General features: G+C 49.5%; 1 protein-coding gene and 1 long non-coding RNA gene across 2 annotated transcripts in view; one reads left to right on the top strand and one right to left on the bottom strand.

Annotated features, from left to right (window-relative positions):
• The first annotated feature begins 4,471 nt into the window (after nt 1–4,471).
• LOC130544253 (uncharacterized) lies at nt 4,472–8,776 on the top strand. The gene is made up of 3 exons (XR_008960414.1): nt 4,472–4,558; nt 6,657–6,851; nt 7,010–8,776. It is a non-coding gene; the product is annotated as an uncharacterized LOC130544253 (long non-coding RNA).
• Nucleotides 8,777–14,396: 5,620 nt separating this feature from the next.
• ZNF316 (zinc finger protein 316) overlaps nt 14,397–19,715 on the bottom strand; it is a 36,901-nt gene continuing 31,582 nt past the window's right edge. The window contains exon 9 of the mRNA XM_057315128.1: nt 14,397–19,216. Coding sequence (XP_057171111.1) covers nt 16,932–19,216 — 2,285 coding nt within the window. The 3' untranslated portion in view covers nt 14,397–16,931. The remainder of the gene's footprint in view (nt 19,217–19,715) is intronic.

Raw genomic sequence — 19,715 nt, 5'->3', positions numbered from 1 at the left:
TCATTAGCTCAACCAGTGACCACGATCAAATACAATTAAGGTTAAATACGGAGCTCACGCATCAGAGTAAGTTTACCCTGGATTCAAGATTTTAAAAAATTTAAAAGCAAATTCTTTTTTTTTTTTTTAAGATTTTATTTATTTATTTGTTAGAGAGAGAGCACAAGCAGGGGAAGCAGCAGACAGAGGGAGAAGCAGGCTCCTTCCTGAGCAAAGAGCCCGATGCGGGACTCGATTCAGGGACTCTGGGATCATGACCTGAGCTGGAGGCAGACAGAAGGCAGATGCTTAACCGACTGAGCCGCCCAGGCATCCCTAAAAGCAAATTCTTCAAGCATAAGTGAATTTTAGAATATGCAATCCATGGATGGGAAACACAGGGCAGCATGCTAAGAAACCATCAAGCTGAAAACTGGTTTTATGTTAGAAAGTTACACATTTCCGTTTCAGATTAAAAACTGGAACAAAGCTTAAAGACAAACTAGGAAAAGATCTTTATAATATACATGAGAAACAAAGGCTTTATAATCTTAATTTGTTAACAGCTCTTACAAATCATTGAAAAGATCAGCATTACTATTGTCACTCCTTTAAGATACGAAAGGGAATTAATAAGACAAGATATAAGTGGACGACAAATATATGAAAAAGTCCCTCATGACAAATAGCAGACATGCAATTTTAAGATATTTTTGTCTGGCTCAGTCTGAAGAGGATGCCACTCTTGATCTTGGGGTGGTAATTTCGGGCCTCATGTTAGGTGCAGAGATTACTTAAGTAAATAAAACATTTTTTTAAAAGAAGATATTTTTGGAAAATAAAATTTGAAAAGAGTAAAATAATACTAATATCCAGGATAGGTACAGATTGAGAAAAATATTCATTTCCCTCATGTCTAGTAGGAGGGTAATTCATACAAACTTTCTGGAAGCTACTCTGTATTGACAATAAAAAATACCCTTTAATTCTATGTCTTGTAGTGGACATTAATGAAATAACCATCCAATGATGTATGTATATGAACCTTGTTCAATTTAGTTGTAATAGAAAAATAATGGAAGCAATATGAATTTAGAGAATTTAAATGGCTAATCAATGCATACGTAAAGTACATTGCAGGAGGTGACAGCCATTTAAAACGATAATGTAAGGGAAGTAACTCACGTGTAACAATGTTCATGATCGATTTTGGAATCAAAATATTCTCCAAGATATAAAGTGGGGTCCTTTTTTAATTTGTATATGTACTCTAAAAATATAAATAAATATGTGTTATTCAAAATGAACAAGGACAGGGGCACCTGGGTGGCTCAGTCAGTTAAGCGTCTGCTGCTTGGTCTCAGGTCATGATCCTGGGGTCCTGGGATCGGGCCCCATGTTGGGCTCCTTGCTCAGCGGGGAGTCTGCTTCTCCCTCTCCCTGCCCCTCCACTTGTGCTCTCTCTCTCTCTATTCCTTTCTCTTTCTCAGATAAATAAAGTCTTAAAAAAAAAACGAACAAAGGTAAACCCACAAACAAAACAGTACAGAACAGTGTGGACATTCTGGACGTGGTTCATTCCCAGGAATCTAAAGAATGGAATTAACATCTGAATATCAGCCAGAGGGACACTACCCTGATTTGTAGGCAAAGCATGTCAGCTTTACTCTTCTATAATTCCTGTCAATTTTAAATATACAGTTTAACAAATTTGTATTATTTTAAATTTTGGGCTTACTATGAGATTATTAATATTTTATTAGCATTACTTCAAATCTGCATGATTAATAAAAGACCTAAGGAATATTACAGCACTCTACTATGCTCCCTCTCTAGCCACTGTATTTGTCTATAAAGTCATAGGAAGGGTCACGACGACTGCATAGACAACAGTGATTTCCTCGGAGGAGTGCATGGACTTTCGATCAATTTAGTCTAAATAAGACTTTAGATTTCTCTACAAACATTTTTCTCCCCTCACAGGGAAAAGATATGCACTGCTTATTTGTGGAATTACAAGGCTCAAGGCAGTGCTACGCAATAGTCCTGCCCTAAAGAGGGGATCAGCTCACATTTGCAAAGACGATTCCAAGCAGGGACGGCCTGGTCCCAGCTGTGGATCACTTTGGTCACGACCCTTCAACTGCCCAGACTTCACACTTCCACCCATAAAGAGCAGTGGGATGGGTCGTGCAGTGAGTTTCCTGCTATGAGATGTCACATGCCTATGATCTGACGATTCCAGCATTGCACGGTGGAACACACTATTAAGTCCCCAAACTCCTGGAAATCTGGGCTCTGCAACCTCCTCATGCCACGAGGTAAAAGAAAGACACTTGGGGCCCCTGGGTGGTTCAGTCAGTTAAGCGGCCAACTCTTGATTCTTGCTCAGGTCTTGATCTCAGGGTCGTGAGATAGCGCTCCGCAGGATATCTGCTTGAGATTCTCTCCCTCTCTCTCTGCCCCTCCCCCTGCTTGTGCAGGCGCTCTCTGTCTCTCAAATAAATAAATATTAAAAAAAGAAAGAAAGGAAGACACCACCTTGCTCTATAGGCATAGAGCTGGCTATATGACATCATGTTGGTAGATAAAAACATGTTGGTGGGTATTTGCATAAGTGTGTTCTTAGAGTGTGTCTGAGAAGGAGTTAGTTATGCAAAGGGGTGGAGCTGGGGCTCCAGAGTCTGCATGCCTGGGCTCAAACCCCAACTCTCCATCTTACCAGCCCTTGAGACCTTAGGGTGGCTCTCTGTGGCTCACTTTCCTCATCTATAAAATGGGGATGAACACCCTTACTGGAGGCTTGTGAGACCCAAAGGAGTTGATATATGTAAATGCATGTGGCAGTGCCTGGCAGAGCACTCACCAGTAAGCCAGGGACCGGGGTACAAGGACAAGGTGCTGTTCAAGGAGGACAAGGACTGGTGGCTTTTGGGTGTTTTGAAGGAATCTATCTGAATGTATTTTGCATCTTGTGTGAGTGTAATTACATGCCCTGTGGTGGGGAGTTTCTTTGGAATAAGGAAGGTTATAGATAAACCAAAGAGTAAGAAAGTGATAACTTTATTATGTTATGTGTGTGTCCCCCCAGAATTCACAGGTTGAACCCCCAAACCCAATGATGGTATTTGGAGGTGGAGCCTTTGGGAGGTAATTAGGTTGTGAGGGATTGGTGCCCTTCTATGAAGCGAGCAGAGAGCTAGCTGTGACATTAGGAGAAGTCAGTATGCAACCCAAAAGAGGGCTCTCACCAGAATCCAACCATGCTGGCACAGCCTCCAGCACTGGGAGAAATAAATATTTGATGTTTAAGCCATCCAGTCTGTGGTAATTTGTTACAACAGCCTGAACGGACACAGACCCCATGGGACTTCGCACTCCCCTTGACCAGTCAGCCTGGTGTCTGAGTGACTGAGTAGAGCAGCCCCTCCCCCCCCCCCACAACACAGGTATCATCAAGAACAGAAATTACGACCTGTCGTGTGGAGCTATATAAAATCTGGGGCCAGTCATTTGTCACCACATCAAAGGCTAAGACACTGTCCCAAGCTCTTCCCACGTGTAACTCACGGCAATCTACCACTCACAGTTATATGCTATGCAGTCCTCTCTAGGTGGGAAAACTGAGGATTTTCGAGGTTAAGTCACCTGCAGAGGCCATAAAACCAATCCATGTTGGAGTTAAGATCTGAACCATGGCCATTTTCTCAGACTTTGCTCCTAAGCCTAAAGCCGGATTAGCACCACCCACAAAACTATTTGTTCCGTCATGCTGCCGGCAAACCTTACGGGAGAGCCATCCCAGAGGCCATGGGGAAAGACAGACATCCAGAATGGAGGGGCCAACTGAGGCAGGCAAGGAAACAGCCCATCTGTCCTGATGTCTTCTTTCTATCCTCCTCTTCCACCTTAAACATGAGAACAGAAACCGTTGAGGACAGTTGCGTTTGCATCACTCGACCTCTCTCATCTTTTACGAGGAGAGAAAAAATGCGGTCTTTCCATGAGGAAGTCCCCTGGAATCGCTCTTCGGGCCGCTTTCCCTCCTCCTTGGCGACCACAGCATCCTGATAAAGTTCCTTGTCCACACTCATTGAATTAGCCGGATCTCAGAGCAAAGGTTCTGTAACTGTGAGGGACGCCGACCCTACTTCCCGCGGCGGGGGGGGGGGGGGGGGTGGGTGTTTTAAGGAGGCAGAAATTCAAAACCAGAAGAAAAGCATCCCCCACCCAGGGGCTGACTAGCGAGGGCAAAGAGGAAGGAAAACAAGAGGGCAGCTGGGAGAAGGCGGGAAGAACTTCGCCGACTCAGCCAATCCCAAGGGAGCAGTATGAGACGCGCTTCAGCCAATCCCGAGAGAGGAGGGAGCGTGGGCAGCCAGCCTTAGCCAATCCTGAGGGAGCAGCCCAGAAGAGAGCCTGCCCCAGCCAATCCCTGAAGGAGCGGAGGGCGTATTGGACGAGCTCTTCAACCAATTAGAGGACGTCATTCATCCCGCCAAGGTCCCATGGCGTCTTAGCCTGAGGAAGTTTTCTGTGGGGTTGCAGAAATTGGTTTAAGGAGCTCGTCGCAGGAAATGTAAGTTCTCAATGATTAATGGGAAACAGTAATATCCTCTGCACCGGAAAGATGTTTAGTTCTTTCTCTCCCACACACCTGTCTTCCTGGGGAAATGTCCCAGGATCCTCCAAAGGATTTAAACCATCACAAAATAAGAATTTTAGGGAATTCAGGATGTTACCATGCAAGCATCAGTTGTATTCAACATCTGAAATTAGAATTGGTTCGGCTATCGCTTGGATTTTTTTCTATTATTTGCGTTTTTTAAGTTAAAAATTTCTTTGTAGAAAGTAAAAAAATTTTTTTTTCAGAAAAACTAAGTAACGAATTTTGCCTTGAATTACAAGAAACAATGCTTTCTGACGAGCCAGGAGCTGTTTTAATGGTTTCCACTCATCGGATAATCAGAACAAAGCTGGGAGGTAGCCCTTGTGTTGCAATAACAGAGGTGCAGTTTTATTGGGGGCAATGAGTGACACAGAGTGAATTGAACATGTATGAAGTTTACAAGTTGATTAAGTTTTGATGCATGTGTATACCCATAACGCCATCACCACAATCAAGCTAATGAACATATTATACCTCCCAAAACTAATCCCTGTCTCCCATTTCTCCCTGCCCCCCCCCAGTAACTCCCAGGCAATCACTGATATGCTTTCTGTCACTATAGATGAATTTGCATTTTCTAGAATCTTAGACTTTTACGTAAAGCGGGGTTATATTCCTTTTTGAATGGCTTCTGTAAGCCAGCATAACTATTTTGAGAATCATCAATGTGGTTGAGTCTGTATCAATACTGTATTTCTTTTCATCGCCAAGTAGTCCATCGTATGGAAAAACCACTATTTGTTTACCCACTCATCTGTTCCTGGACGGATGGGGAGGTTCCAGTTCATTTCTCTTAGGTAAATACCTAGGCTTTGAAGAGCTGAGTCATATGGTAGGGATATATTTAACATTTTAAGAAACTGCCAAACTGTCTGACCATTTTTCATCAATGAATGAGAATTAAAGCAGCTTCCCCTGCTTGCTAACAGTTGGTATGGTCAGTTTGTTTAGTTACTTATAATCATTATGGCTTTAATTTGTTTTTCCCTAAGTTTGATGGTGCTGAGCGCCTTTTCATGTACCTAATTCCCATCCAAAGATTGTGTCCAAATCTTTTGCCCATTTAAAAAAAAATTGGTGTTCTTTGTTTTCTCATTATCAAACTTTTAGAGTTTTTTTTTTAAATATATTTCTGCATACAACCCCTTTATCAGGTATGTGATTTGCAAATATTTTCTTTCAGCCTTTTCATTTTCTTTACAATATCTTTTGAAGTTCTTGATTTTAATAAAGTCCAATTTATAATTTTTTCTTTTATGGATCTTGTTGTATCTAAAAAAAATTCTTAGTCTAACCAAACATTTATAAAACTTCTCCTATGTTTTCTCAAGAGCTTCATGGTTTTACATTTGGACCTCCTTTGAGCTAATTCTGGTCTGTTGAGGGAGGTGTGGATCAAAATACACTTTTAGTCCAGTAGACAAATAGGAATTCAGAGGAAAGTAGAGAAAATGATGGAAAGGCAATATTACAGAGCGCTGTCTAAGAATTTTCCAGACTTAGGAAATATGTTCTTACACCAATTCACAAAATCGGTTCTGAGGAGAATAATGTTAAAAATCCCCACTTTCCCATTAAACTGCTATCCTATTTTTTTTATTTCTAGGAGTTCCTTGAGTATTTTAAGTGATAGTCCCTTGTGAATTTTATATATTGCAAATATTTTCCCCTGATATCTATTATCTGATATCTATTTATCTCTGGAGTCCTTCATAGTACAAAAGTTATAAATTTGAGAGTAATCAACTTCAATTATTTGTCTCATGGCTATGATATTGCAGTTTTGTTGAGTCCTTTCCTACCCCAAGGTCACAAAGATATCACCTACATTCTCTTCTGCTAATATTGTGGTTTTACCTTTGCAGGTATGTCTTCAGTGTATCTGGCATCTGCTTCTTTATATGATGTGAAGTAGGGATCCAGTATTATTGCCCAGTTTCCCTAACATTGTGTGGTAAACAATTTGTGCTTTCTTTTTTTTTTAAGATTTTATTTATTTATTCGACAGAGAGAGAGAGAGACAGCCAGCAAGAGAGGGAACACAAGCAGGGGGAGTGGGAAAGGAAGAAGCAGGCTCCTAGCGGAGGAGCCTGATGTGGGGCTCGATCCCAGAACGCCAGGATCACGCCCTGAGCCGAAGGCAGACGCTTAACGACTGAGCCACCCAGGCGCCCCCAATTTGTGCTTTCTTATCATTGGTAGGGTAAGTGAACGCCTCTTTACTCTTCTTCTCCCACAGAAATTTATGAAGGCCCTCAAAAAGCTCAACTGAAATATTTATTGAAATTGCATTATTTATGGAACAGTTTGGGGGACAACTGACATCTTTTTTTCTTAAGGTTTTATTTATTTATTTGACAGAGAGAGAGCACAAGCAAGGGGAGCAGGAGGCAGAGAGAGAGGGAGAAGCAGGCTCACCAGGCAGGGAGCCCAATGCGGGGCTGGATCCCAGGACGCTGAGATCATGACCTGAGCTGAAGGCAGATGCTTAACGACTGAGCCACTCAGGTGCCCCGACGACTGACATCTTTATAATATTAAGTCATCCCTTACAAAAGCATGATACAACAATTTATTCAGATTGCTGGTAGAGAAACACCGTTGATATTTGTAGGTTGATCTTGTATGAACACTTCTGTAAGTTCTAATCTGTTAGCAATGGGTTCTTGTGTTTTTCTAGGGAGACGGTCATGTTATCTGAGAACTATGACATTTTAATTTATTCCATTGTAATTCTTATGCCCACTCTTTTCTTGCATGGAAACTCCAGTATTATGTTAAATGGTAGGAGGATGGTGGACACATCTGTTTCTAATTTTAAAAGAAATCTCTGATGTTTTTCCATTAAGTATAAAGTTTGCGTAGGTTTTTGCTATATTACCCTTAAAAGGTTAAGACAGTTCCCTTCTGGTTCTAGTTGAATTTTATCTAATGTTCTTTCTGTATCAATGGAAATATATGAATTTGATGAAGAATATACACAGTTGAAATAACTACATACAACTGCAATACGTAATTAGCACATACGACTCTGTTATAAATGTATATTACGTAGAGTGATATATATGATTTAAACACACTTATGTATGCGCAGAATTTATGACTAATATATACAGTTTTAAAGCATTCACAAATATTATTTTCTGGACATAAACACGCAGTATAACCTCCATGCACGGGAGCAATGAACAGCAGATTAATGATAATCACTTCCAGAGGGAGAAGGAAGAGAGTGAAATTAGACAGGGATACATATATGAGTTTTACTGCACCTGTAACATGTATTTCTAACAAAATTTCTAACAAAATTAAAATTCTGAAGCAATATAGAAAAACATCATGTCTGGCTATGGACAAGAACCGAGTCTGGAGGTAACGGATGTTCATCATAGTGTATTCTCTGTGCGGGTTATTTTAACAATTTTAGTTAAGACAACGGCTTTCCGTTTTACCCATCATGTTGCCAGAGATCTAGAGGTTTGATAACACATACTGCTGGCGAGCCTGTTGGGAAAACAGGGGCCCATATTGTTGATGAGAGCGTACAATGTTATAATTACTTTGGCAAAACTCAAAATCAACGTGCCCTTTTGACACAGCAATTCCATTCGAGGAGTTTATCGTACGATCCTATTAACAGGCGTGTGCAAGGGGCATCTATGCCTTCCGGTGTCGGTTGTAGTAGCAAAAGACCGGGAGCCCCTAAAGTGTCCACTCAAGGGGAGCTGAGTGAATGAGTCACATTCACACAATGCAACTGTGTAGCATTAAAATGAAGAGGTAGATCCCATCGTGCTGATATGAAACTCACTTCAGGTTACAAGGTTAAGAGGATAAAAACATTGTGCTTGTATAAAAGCATCTGTGTTGGTATTCCAGCATTTGTTTAAAACGAAGGTACAAATATCTATGCATTTGAGTGTGCGTATCGTTGCTGTGGGACACAAGAGGTTAATAACAGCAGGTGGCTTTTAGGAAAGGAAAGGCAAGTGGGTGCAGCTAGGGAGTGGGTGTGAGAAAAAGACTCAACCTTTTATTTTCACTCTAAACTAAAGCCTTCTAATACGTTTGGATTTGTATAATTTGTGTTAATTTTTCAAACAGATAAAAACATTTATATCAATGGTATTTTCATGTCCCTGGCATCGTTTTGTCTTGCCTCTTCTCAGGAGTTTCCAAAAAGGCGGTCTGTGTTTGTGTCTTCGGGGCTGAGGAGCTATGGGGCTTTGGAAGATTCAGGTGGGCAGCGAGGCTCCCCAACTCAGTAGCAAGTTGTCACTAGCTGGGGACCGCTCCAGACCTGATGTCTTTAGGTCTAGATGTCACCTGCCCCTCCCACTTTCTCCTCCCCCCCAGCATGTTTATTGCACAGATTTTTTTATGGCACGGTGCTGGTCAGAGGAAGAGAACAAAACACATTGTTGCTACATTGTTGGATCGTACTGGCCCACGGAGGAGACAACCATGAAACCAGTAACACACGCCATACTGCAATTTGTGCTCAGGAGAACCGCGCGTTGCCAGAAGGCAGTGGAACAGGACAATCGAAATTAAATTAGGGGAGCAGAAGTCCTGTCTGACAAACAGATGCTTACGCTGGAACCTGAGGGATGCTTTGCCGTTTAGGACTCTTTCCGGTGCAAGTACAGCTCACATGAGCCGGAGCCAAAAATGGAAAAGTATTGTCTTAACTAAAGAGTCTAGGATGGGGCTCACTAGCTTCAGACGTGGCTGGGGCTCGGGGGAGGGAGACTCGGGAGTGACTGCTTAATGGAGTGACGGAAATGTTCGGGAAGTCGACAGAGGTGGTGATGACACAGCACTGTAAATGTACCACAGGCCACTCAGCTGTACTCTTCAAAATGGTTAGTTTCATGCCAAGTCCATTGCACCTCAATAAGAGAAAAAGAGAAAGAATCTGCATGGGATTCTACGCGGGGAATCCAGAGCATCAGGAATGGCCTCTGGGTGAGGCAGTTAGTAACGTCCAATAGGCGTAGGACAGATGTGTCCTGACGCCTTTCACTTAAGGTTCCTTAATGCTCCGATGACATTTCCCGAAGCTACTCCAAGTCAGATCCTGGAATGGCGCACCCACAGTCTCCTGAGATGATTCACAAAAACAGACCAGAGCCATCCGGTTGCCACCTTCTGTGCGTGGAAATCGGTGTCTGCTGGCCTTTGGCAGGGAGCTGCGTCTGGGGGCTGACGCATGTGTCATGGCTGCCACATGACAACCTCGGGACCAGGCAGTGACACCCCACAAGTCCTGGTGTCGACAAGTAGCTTCCTGCGGGGTTCCCTCTTGATGGCAGGGGTGAGGACATGGTGAGCGGGCACGCCTACCCATTCTCACGTCCTTCTAAGTGTGCCTGACGGAACGCTAACTACTGCGTTTTCCAGCCTTCCCTGCCGCTAGGGTTCTGGGCTCAAACCAGGCCCTTCCAGTTAGATGGACTTGTGTAAGATTTGGCCGCTGGGGGAAGGGAGGGGGCGTCTTCCTGATGCTTTGAGTACTGCGCTAGCAAAAACATTGGGTTTTTTGCAGGTCGTCCAGTTCTCAGCCACCAGCTCCATGAATGACAAGTAGCAATAAAGCAAGTTCACATTTTTGTCACCGCTGCCTGGAAAGAAATCCTAAACGGGACAGGACATGAGAATCCGCATCTCAGCATAGTGATTCGGGAAGGCACGGCTGGTCCTAGGACTGTTCTCAGCTGACTTGCTCCTGGTCCAGACCCTCTAAGAGCGGGCTGATCATGTGGAAAGGAGGTCCTTGAAGGAACAGTACGGCCGGGCCTGTGTGCATCGGCTGTTGTAAAGGGCTAGGTTTGGGATGGGAGCTGGGAGAAGCGCCAACATGAAATGGAGCTAAAGTCCGGAAAGCCGAGAACCAGGATCAAAGAAAGGAGCTTCCCCAGGATTTGCACGAGTGAGCCTGGATAATGGAGAATTAAGAAAAGCCTGGAAAGGCAGGATGCCTGCCAAGACCTGAGCCCATCCCTGTGTTCTCTTCAGCATCCACACTGATATTGAATAGAAATAAGCCACAGCTTACCTTGTCAAGGGGTCGGATTTCCAGCCAGAGATTTCCCTGTATTTCAGTTACTACAGGGGTACAATGGAAGCTACCCACGGTTTTTGACTCTCCAGGGAGGAATCCTCTGTGTGGGTCTTAGTGGGAGGTAGTGCCTGTGTCCCACTATAGATGCCAAAGGGGCTAGGTATTCTTAACTTCCTGGCAGCTGGGAAATGTGCCCCTGACCCAAGCCCAGCCAATCATATGCTTCTACCTGGGACTTTGAATCTTCAGGGAATGATGCAAGTACAGAGGGTCTATTGAAAAATTGCTTCTGACAGCAGCAGCAGCGGCAAAGGTTGGTCATCCTAACTGGAAAGTTCCTGGGGCAGGAACTTGGTTACATCTCCAGTGCCCAGCCCACCTTGATTGTGCTCTTGGGGAACTCAGGTCCTTGCTGCTTTTCTGCTCAGCTGTTCTCAGCATGTGGCTTCCATCCTTGAAGTGACTTGTCTCAAGATGGCAGCTGACCTCTACCCATCACATCTGCATTCCAGGTACAAGAAAAGAAAGATCAAAGGGCAAAAAGGTATACCCCTCCCCCAACAGAATCAGGCCCTTTTAAAGAACTTTCCTGGAAGCCCCACATAATTCTCTTTTCCTTACATTTAATTGGCCATTTCTGTCTACAGAGGAGTCTGGGAAATGTCATTGGGGCACATCGGCACTCCCAGTAGTACAGAGATTTTCTTAGAGCAAAAGAAGGGGAGGATGGATACAGAGTGAACAACTAGGGAGGGTAAAGGGAACAAAATTAAGGGGAAGTAATAAAAGTGATATCAGTCTGGGCGAGATAGCACAACAACGTTGCATCCAGCATCCTCCCTGTTCTGATCACACAGCAATGAAAGATAAAATTTATCAAGAGATAATTAAAAAGACAGAGCCAGGATCCAAAAGCAAAGTAAACATCTCTTTGGCTCAAAAATAAGCAGAAGCAATGTGAGTGATGAGAGAAAAGGCCTGGTTGGCTCTAGGTTTGGAAGGGAGCGGGAGGTGCTGGGGGCAGAGCTCTGGGGGCAAAGACACTGAAAAGGCTTCTGGTGAGAAAAGGATCTGAGGCACGTTCAGGGGGTGAAACAGAGCTGGGAACGAGGGCTGCCCACCTGCTGCCGGGGACTGTGGATTACGGGGAGCTGAGGACCTAGGGAGGTGGGTGGAGGGGACTGAGAGCCAGCTTCCTGACCAGGAGTCCAGCCCAACTGCATGCTGCCACTTTCCCTGGGTCGCAGCAAGCCTGGTATCCTGAGGGAGCAGCAATCCCAGAGCACTGTTACCACATTTCTCGGCTCGCATGGAGGTAACCAACAACTGCTGGGAGGGACAGAGAATGAAACCCAACCACTACCCAAAGAAACAAATAAAAGCCCTCCTACTCCAGATGAGCCTGCCTGTAAAGTCAGTTTCCAAAATATGAAGAGATCTAATGCCAAGAAAAGCAGTCAACAAATTTACCAAAAAATACAAAATAAGCTTATGGAACAATATGGCAAGAACCTAAATAAGTATGTTCAGGCTAATCAGATATAATTAAAGACATGACTTCAAAGTTAAAAAAAAAAATACAGAGCAAAAACTGCACAGAGCCTCACAGGAGCCAGTGTGGCCTCTGGTTATGGTGAGTGGCATTCGCATTCAGTCTTTGTCTCGAGGTGGAAACAAGATCCTGGTTCCACCCCAACCCAGTTCTAGTCTGAAGAGAGTTTGCTTCATGGCCCTGAGGTGTGCCATGCTGGCTTTCCCAGCCAAGGTCCCTTTCGACTTCAGACCTGCCTTTCACCATAGCTCTGCTCTTCCTTGTCCAACCGCTCAGGCATATTTTCCACTCTGCCGGATTCCCCCACTCCACGGGGACCTAATTCCTGAAGCCCACCATCCCATGCTCCAACTGGACTGATGCATAGCTGTTCTCCCAGACAGCTCTTTCTCCTAGACTGCCTCCACTATTTTCTACATCTCGAATCTTCCTCTTTCTTGGTAGATTCTTTCGCTTTGTGACATGCCTCCTATGAACGGTTAAAAGATGGTAAATTTTCTGAATTCTTGCAGATCTAAAAATATCACTTGTCCTCATAACTAGAATAGCTTGGCTGGATATAGAATTCTACCTGGAAAATTATTTTTTCCTTAGGAAAAAAAAAAATCAGCCTAATAGCATTAAGCACCCAGACACCAAATTGTGGTCCCTAAATATCATTTCCCACTAAAAGAATCCTGGCTCCTTGAAGAACTGGCTGATTACAGGTTTGGGGTAGGAAATTTTCAGGGTAAACCTGAGATATCTTGTCTTACCAGAAAATATGGAAGCTATTAACTTGGACTGCATAGGGATATTTTATAGCCTCAGCCCCATAAATACCTTAGCCAAGGCCATGAGTTGTCTTTTTTTTTTTTAATAACCTATTTACATGTTTGAAAGAAATAGAAAAATGCAAGCCATTCACCTCTGTAAAATTAAGAACAAAGCAAAGATTCAAACAATTGTGGATGCCCCCTGTCGGCGAGGCCATGGACCACCAGCACTTTCTCACCGCGCCGGGAGAATACGCTGCTGGACTGGAGTTGGCCTTTCTCAGTGGCAATGTAACTATACCCGAAAATTTAAATATACATGCCTTTTTGCCCAGCAACATCACCTCTAGTACTTTTTCTAAACGGATAACTAAAAATCTACATAACTGCGCAGAAATATGTACAAGAATCTACGTTGCAGCATTGTTCGTAATTGTGAGAAGCTGGAAACAAGCACATACCCACTGTGCGGGGAGCAGTTACATCAATTATTGGTACACCCGTGAAATGAAATGCTATGAAGGAGCAGTTAAAATGAGTGAGGTAGTTCGGTCCGGTAGGAAAGAATGTCCCAGTATATTGGTAAATGAAAAAAGCAAGCTGCCAGCGAACATGTGAAGTATGTCCCCGGTGGTGAAACAGTTCTGTTCCATGGAAGACGTGTGCTCCCACATCGGCTGCGGCGGCGCTGGGGCCCGTGGCTGGATGTGGTGCGACTCGAGAGAAGTGTGCACGGAACACGGTTTTTTGGTACTGTTGAGATTTTTACAACTAGCATGTATTTTATAATTAGGAAAAGATTAAATAATGAACAAGGATCATAAAGCTTTATTTAATAAATATAACCAAAAATTTCAAAATACTTTATTCCATAGGTAGCCAATTAGAGAAAGGAAAAAAAAAAGGCTTAGGAGGAGGCATCTGAAGAGATCAAGTGATAGGGTCAGGAGCAAGGAAGGAGGTTGGGGAAATGCAAGCAACAGAGAAACAGGAAAATAACAAAGGTAGGGGGAGGCCAGAGGGGTGCTCAGAGCCTCAACTTTCACGGGTCACATCTCCTGGGGGCTTCCACTCCTTGGCAAGGAGAGAAGATGCTAAACTGACCCTTGGGGAATCAATCAGGGACTCCAGAAATTTGAAAGTCCTCTCAAAACCAGAAGGGCTGTCTACTTTTTTTTTCTCCTATGACCATCAGGATTGGGTTTCCCCCCGCCCGGTCCCCCAAATAAAAAAGAATTTGGCTGGACATTTGTAAACTCTACCAGGGAATAATTTACCTTTTCCGAATAGATTTAAGCGGCCTCCAGTCAAGGCCATCAATTTTTAACTAGGTCTTAACATCCATCTGCCATTCAAAGCCTTTTTTTTTTTTTTAACTGAAATACTGGGTTCTGTTCTGCTGCCTCCAAATCACATCTGAAAGAGCATTTACTTCATAGCTCATATTTTCCGAATCCATGGGCAAAGAACGGGAGGTCAGATCTGGTTGTGGGGACATCATGTGGTGAGAAGAAGGTAGTCAATAAATTGGTACAAAGGAAGATGTTTGGGGTCCTGGAGAGGCGCCCTTTGCCCTGGCACAGAGCAGAGGAGCCTGGATAAACCCACGAAGCGTTGAGGCCTTTGAGGAGATGTCTGTGACTCGGTGCATGTCTGGACCCCCCGGAAGGGGACCTGGCCCCTCTCCTTTGACCACAGGAAGGCTGAAGAAAACTATCCTAAGCACAATAAGGTCCCAAGATAGGTGTATTACAAAGAGTATGTGGCAGTGTGGGGGGCCCGCTGGGGACTCCCGGAAGGACTTGGTAGACACAGGCAGCAGGAGCCAAAGCTTATCTTGGGCTGACTCCTCACGGGCCATTTCTAGTTTCTGAAAGGAGAAACTCCTAAAAAAAAAGGTTTGTTGTTTTTGTTTAGTTTTGTTTGCAGAAAAAAGGCCCGAGACCTTGCAGGGTCTCCCTGAGGGCATCGAGGAGCGGCAACAACACAGAATCCAGCCAGAAAGCTCATTTCTCCACTCTTTATTAAAGCTAGGTCCTCCTGCTGATGGCTCCGGGCCAGGGCAGAAGCAGTTGGGGCCCGGGGGGCACCGAAGGTTTGCACTCTGAGAGGTGTGCAAGGAGGGATGAGCACGGAGCCAAACCCCAGCCGTGCAGGGCTATGCTACCTTGCCCTTGGCCCCTGAGGTTCCTGTCCCACAGGGAGAGGAAAGAAACTGAGAACAGGGAAGGCATCACCGAGCACTGCTGATGCCTCCTAGGACCCCTGCCCTTCTCAGCACCCCAACCCACCCCACCACCTCACCCAGCCAGGTGAATTCTTACCACCACCATCCACGCCCCCTTCCCACCCACTGACTACTGTGCCTCCTACCCCACCCCCAGACCCAGCAGCCTGGCTGCTGGCTCTCAGGCCCCGAAGGCCATGTCTACACTAAAACAGAAGGAACTAGGTCTAAAAGGGAATGCAGTTGCTTCAAAATCTGTTTTCTGGCCCCACTCACACTGGCCCAAAAGGCATTAAGGGAGGAAAGGATCTCGTGTGAGCCATACTTCAGCTGCCTGCCCAGTGGCTCCCAATGGCCCAACCTGGAGGGTGGGGTGCCCACCAGGTGAGGGCCTTGCATAGCTGGGTGCCTGGCTTGTCATTGAGCCACAGGCTCAAGTCCACACCCCCAGAGGTGGACTTTCCACTGTACGGACTGCCCACCCTGTGACATGGTATTCTAAACAGAAACACTACTTGCGTCTAGTATAACGACAGAAGCAGCGTTAAAGGGACCTGCAGGCGTCATAGGGCCCTGATCCCATGGGATGTGAGAAATGCTCCTGCTGCCGACCTGTCACTTTACAATTGGTTATTAAATCTAAACAAGCACTGAGCTCGGAGGGCAGGGCCCCGTGCGTCCCCCTGCTCTGGGGGAGGTGATGGCCCAGGCAGTGGAAGGCTGGGAAGGTGGCCGCAGCAGCCAGCAAGGGGCCCCCCGGGATCTCTGAGTGTGCCACCTCCAGCTGCCAGAGGTGAGAGTACCAAAGGACTCAAAGGGGGAGGCGGAGACCAAAACCCACCAGCAGAATTAGTGCCTGGCTGACCTAGGTGCTCAGGTGGGGCGAGAGCGAGCGACCCTCCCCCAGAATAAGGCTTCAAACTCCCTCAGGACCCTGGAACACCTGCAACCCATCCGCCTGGGGCCACAAATTTGGTTTCTGGCTTTTTCTCCTCCTCCCAGATTCTTGAGGCCGTACAAGAGATGGAAATAAATACCCACAGTAGACAGAATAAACGCTTTCCCAGTTGCATCTCTGCCCCCCTGGGTAGGGAGGAACATCGTCCTCTGGAAACCCATACTTCCCCTCACCCCGCGCAGTCCTTAAAACTTCCCGGACACACTCAAATGACCAGAAGGTCCCTGAAGTCTCTCGCTGAGGAATGGGAAGAAGTCGTCAGCCAAACCCACGGGAGGAGCCGGAAGCTCTGCCCCCGACCACCCCACCCTCCCCTTGACGCAAGGGCTTCCCCGCCCTCGCTGTACAACCCACTTACAAACTCCTCGGCCGCCGGTCCCCCAGGCCACCCAAATCGGAATCCGAGTGAAATAAATAACATCGCCTGCCATCCCTACCGCGTGACTCCACAGCACAGAGCCAGGGATGCCGCAGTGTCGGTCGGGGTGGCCCTCGCCTTCTCCGCGCGCGGCTCTCCTCTCCCCACGCGCCCCCTGCACGGCCGGACGAGCTTGGCGGCCCGGTTTCCCGGGGCCGGGCAGGAGGGGCGCCCGAGGCCGGGGGGGGTGCGGTGCACCGGGGGCTGAGGGGAAGGCACCGCACCGGGACTGGGGCCCTCAGCACCCCGAGGCCAGAGGAGCAAGGGGCCGGCGGCCCAGCGGGCTGCGCCTCCGTCGGCCTCGGGCCATCACAGGATGCTCTCCTCGTAGGCGCCCGAGGGCCCCGCGAAGGTGGCCGTCGGCTCAGAGCCGAAGCTCGTTCCGCCCGCGAACTCCAGCAGGGTGCTGCCGCGCTCCCCGGGCCCGCCGCCCGCGCCCGGCGGCCCCTTGGCGGGAGCCTCGGCCTTGGACGCGGGGGCCGCCGGCGCCGAACCGGGCGCGCCGCCCGCGCTGCGGTGCGTCTTCATGTGGGTGAGCAGGTGTGAGCTCTGCGAGAAGCGGCGGCCGCAGTTGGCGCAGGCGTAGGGCCGCTCGCCCGTGTGCGTGCGCTGGTGCGTGACGAGCACCGACCGCTGCGAGAAGCGCTTGCCGCACTCGGGGCACGGGAAGGGCCGCTCGCCGGTGTGGCCGCGCCGGTGCTTGGCCAGGTTGGAGCGCTGCGCGAAGCCGCGGCCGCAGTCCGTGCAGCGGAAGGGCTTCTCGCCCGTGTGCGTGCGCCGGTGCCGCTTGAAGTCCGAGCTGTGGCCGAAGCCCTTGCCGCAGTCGGGGCAGCGGTGCGGCTTCTCCTCGGCGTGCGCCCACTGGTGCCGCGTCAGCGCCGCGCTCTGCCCGAAGCGGCGGCCGCACTCGCCGCACGCGTAGGGCCGCTCGCCCGTGTGCGCGCGCCCGTGCGCCGTTAGGTGCGCGCGCCGACTGAAGCCCGCGCCGCACACGCCGCACACGAAGGGCTTCTCGCCCGTGTGGCCCCGCACATGCGCCGCCAGGTGCGAGCCGCGAGCGAAGCGCGCGCCGCACTCAGGGCACGGGAAGGGCCGCTCGCCCGTGTGCGTGCGGCGGTGGCGCGCCAGGTGCGAGCCGTACACGAAGCTCTTGCCGCAGTCCGCGCAGCGGTGCGGCCGCTCGCCCGCGTGGTAGCGCTGGTGCTTGGCCAGCGCCGCGCGGCGCCCGAACGTCTTGCCGCAGTCGGAGCAGATCCACGGGCTCTCTTCCTCTGCCAACGCGGCGGGCGCCGGCTCGGCCAGCAGCCCGCCGACGGCCGGCGCGAACGCTCGCAGCCCGCCGCCGCCCCCGCCCCCGGGCCCGCCGCCGCCGAAAGGGTCGCAGGCTAGCCCCGCGCCCTCCACCAGGGCAAGCCGGCCCCCCAGGGGTCCCGGTAGGGGGCGGCCGTCTGTCGGCAGCCGCTCCCCGAAGTCCGGGAGGCCCAGGATCGGGAAGCCGTCCGGGTGGAGCCAGGACTTGGGGTGCACGGGAAAGTGGAAGCCGAGTGGGTGTGAGGAAGGGCCTTCGCCCTCCCCCAGGCCGTTGCCCAGCTCGAGGAACCGTCTGTCCGGCTCGGGGTCCTCCTTGCTCCCGGGGGTGGGCCCCGCCGCAGCCTCCTCTCTTGCCTCGACCTCGGCCTCTCCGTCCGCCTCGCCGGCCTCGGCCTCCTCGGGCCCCGCCGCCGGCACCGTGTCGCAGGGCTCCCGCCGAGGGCCGTCGCCGCCGGGCTCCGCGCAACCGCCGCCGCGCCGGTGGCGCTGGAAGTCGGCGCGCAGGCGGAAGGCCTGGCCGCAGTCCGGGCAGCAGTGCGGCCGGTCGGCCGTGTGCACCGCCTGGTGCCGCGCGAGCGCTGAGCTCTGGCTGAAGCTGCGGCCGCAGTGCGGGCACGGGTAGGGCCGCTCGCCCGTGTGCGTGCGCTGGTGCGTGACCAGGTAGGAGCGGCGCCCGAAGCCCGCACCGCAGAAGGCGCAGCGGTAGGGCCGCTCGCCCGTGTGGATGCGCCGGTGCGTGACCAGGTGCGACTTGTAGACGAAGCGCTTGCCGCAGTCCGGGCACGGGAACGGCTTCTCTCCGGTGTGCGTGCGCTGGTGGATGGCCAGGTGCGAGCGGTACACGAAGCCCTTGCCGCACTCGTCGCAGCCGAAGGGCTTGACGGCCGCGTGGTAGCGCTGGTGCTTGGCCAGCCGGGACCGGTGCGGGAACACTTTGCCACACACGTCGCACGTGGTCTCGGGCCGCCCAGCCGGAGCTGCCACAGTGGCAGGGAACGCCCAGGGCGCCAGCAGGTTCGCGCCAGGCTCCCGGCCCGGTAGGAAGGGCTTCGCCTCGGACCCCTCGGCCAGGACCCCAAGGCCCGCAGGGTCAGGACCCCACCCCTCTGGAGTCTGCGCTGAATCCGAGTCATCGGGGCCCCACGTCCCAGGAACGTCTCCTACGCCGTAGGCCGCTGACCAGAGCCCTGGGGGCTCATTCTCTTCCTCGGCCACCTCTGCCAGGAAGTCTTCGTCCTCCTCCTCCTCGTGGTCGTCTAGGTCGTCGGTCCAGAACCAGGCCCCTGAAGGCAACAAAGGAAGGCCAGAAGAGAGATGAGAGGAGGCCGAGGCAGCCCCTTGCAAGCTACCCCTTTTTCCTGCAAGCTAGAGAAATCACCGCTTGCGCGGGACCCCAAGCTCCCCCGGCCCCGAGGCTCCATCCCCAGCCTCAGCTGGGTGCCCCTCCATTCCATGAAGGGAGAAGGCTGTGCGCGCTCCAGCACAGGCGGGGCAGTAAAGCCACTGCCTCCCTCAGTTGGGACGAACTCTGCAGACGGCAGAATGTGCGTGTGGGTGTCCCTTCTAGGTGGGCTGAGATTCCTTTGTTCTTGGACTGTCCTCAAATGGCATCAAGTAATCCTTCTTCCAGATCTCCAGGGCTTGCCACCCTGCTGAGGAACAGGAACGCTCTACAAAGTTGGTGACCTTGCCTGTAGGTTCCTGGGAGACCAGGGGCTAAGCCCATAACAGGGGCCCTGTACCCAGAAAAAAGAGAGACCCCTGAGTTGTTCTCCCCAAAAC

The sequence above is a fragment of the Ursus arctos genome, unplaced genomic scaffold (genome assembly GCF_023065955.2).
Source record: "Ursus arctos isolate Adak ecotype North America unplaced genomic scaffold, UrsArc2.0 scaffold_2, whole genome shotgun sequence".
Taxonomy (NCBI): domain Eukaryota; kingdom Metazoa; phylum Chordata; class Mammalia; order Carnivora; family Ursidae; genus Ursus; species Ursus arctos.
Note: the sequence above shows the minus strand (reverse complement) of the source record. Positions and strands in the feature narration are given on the sequence as shown.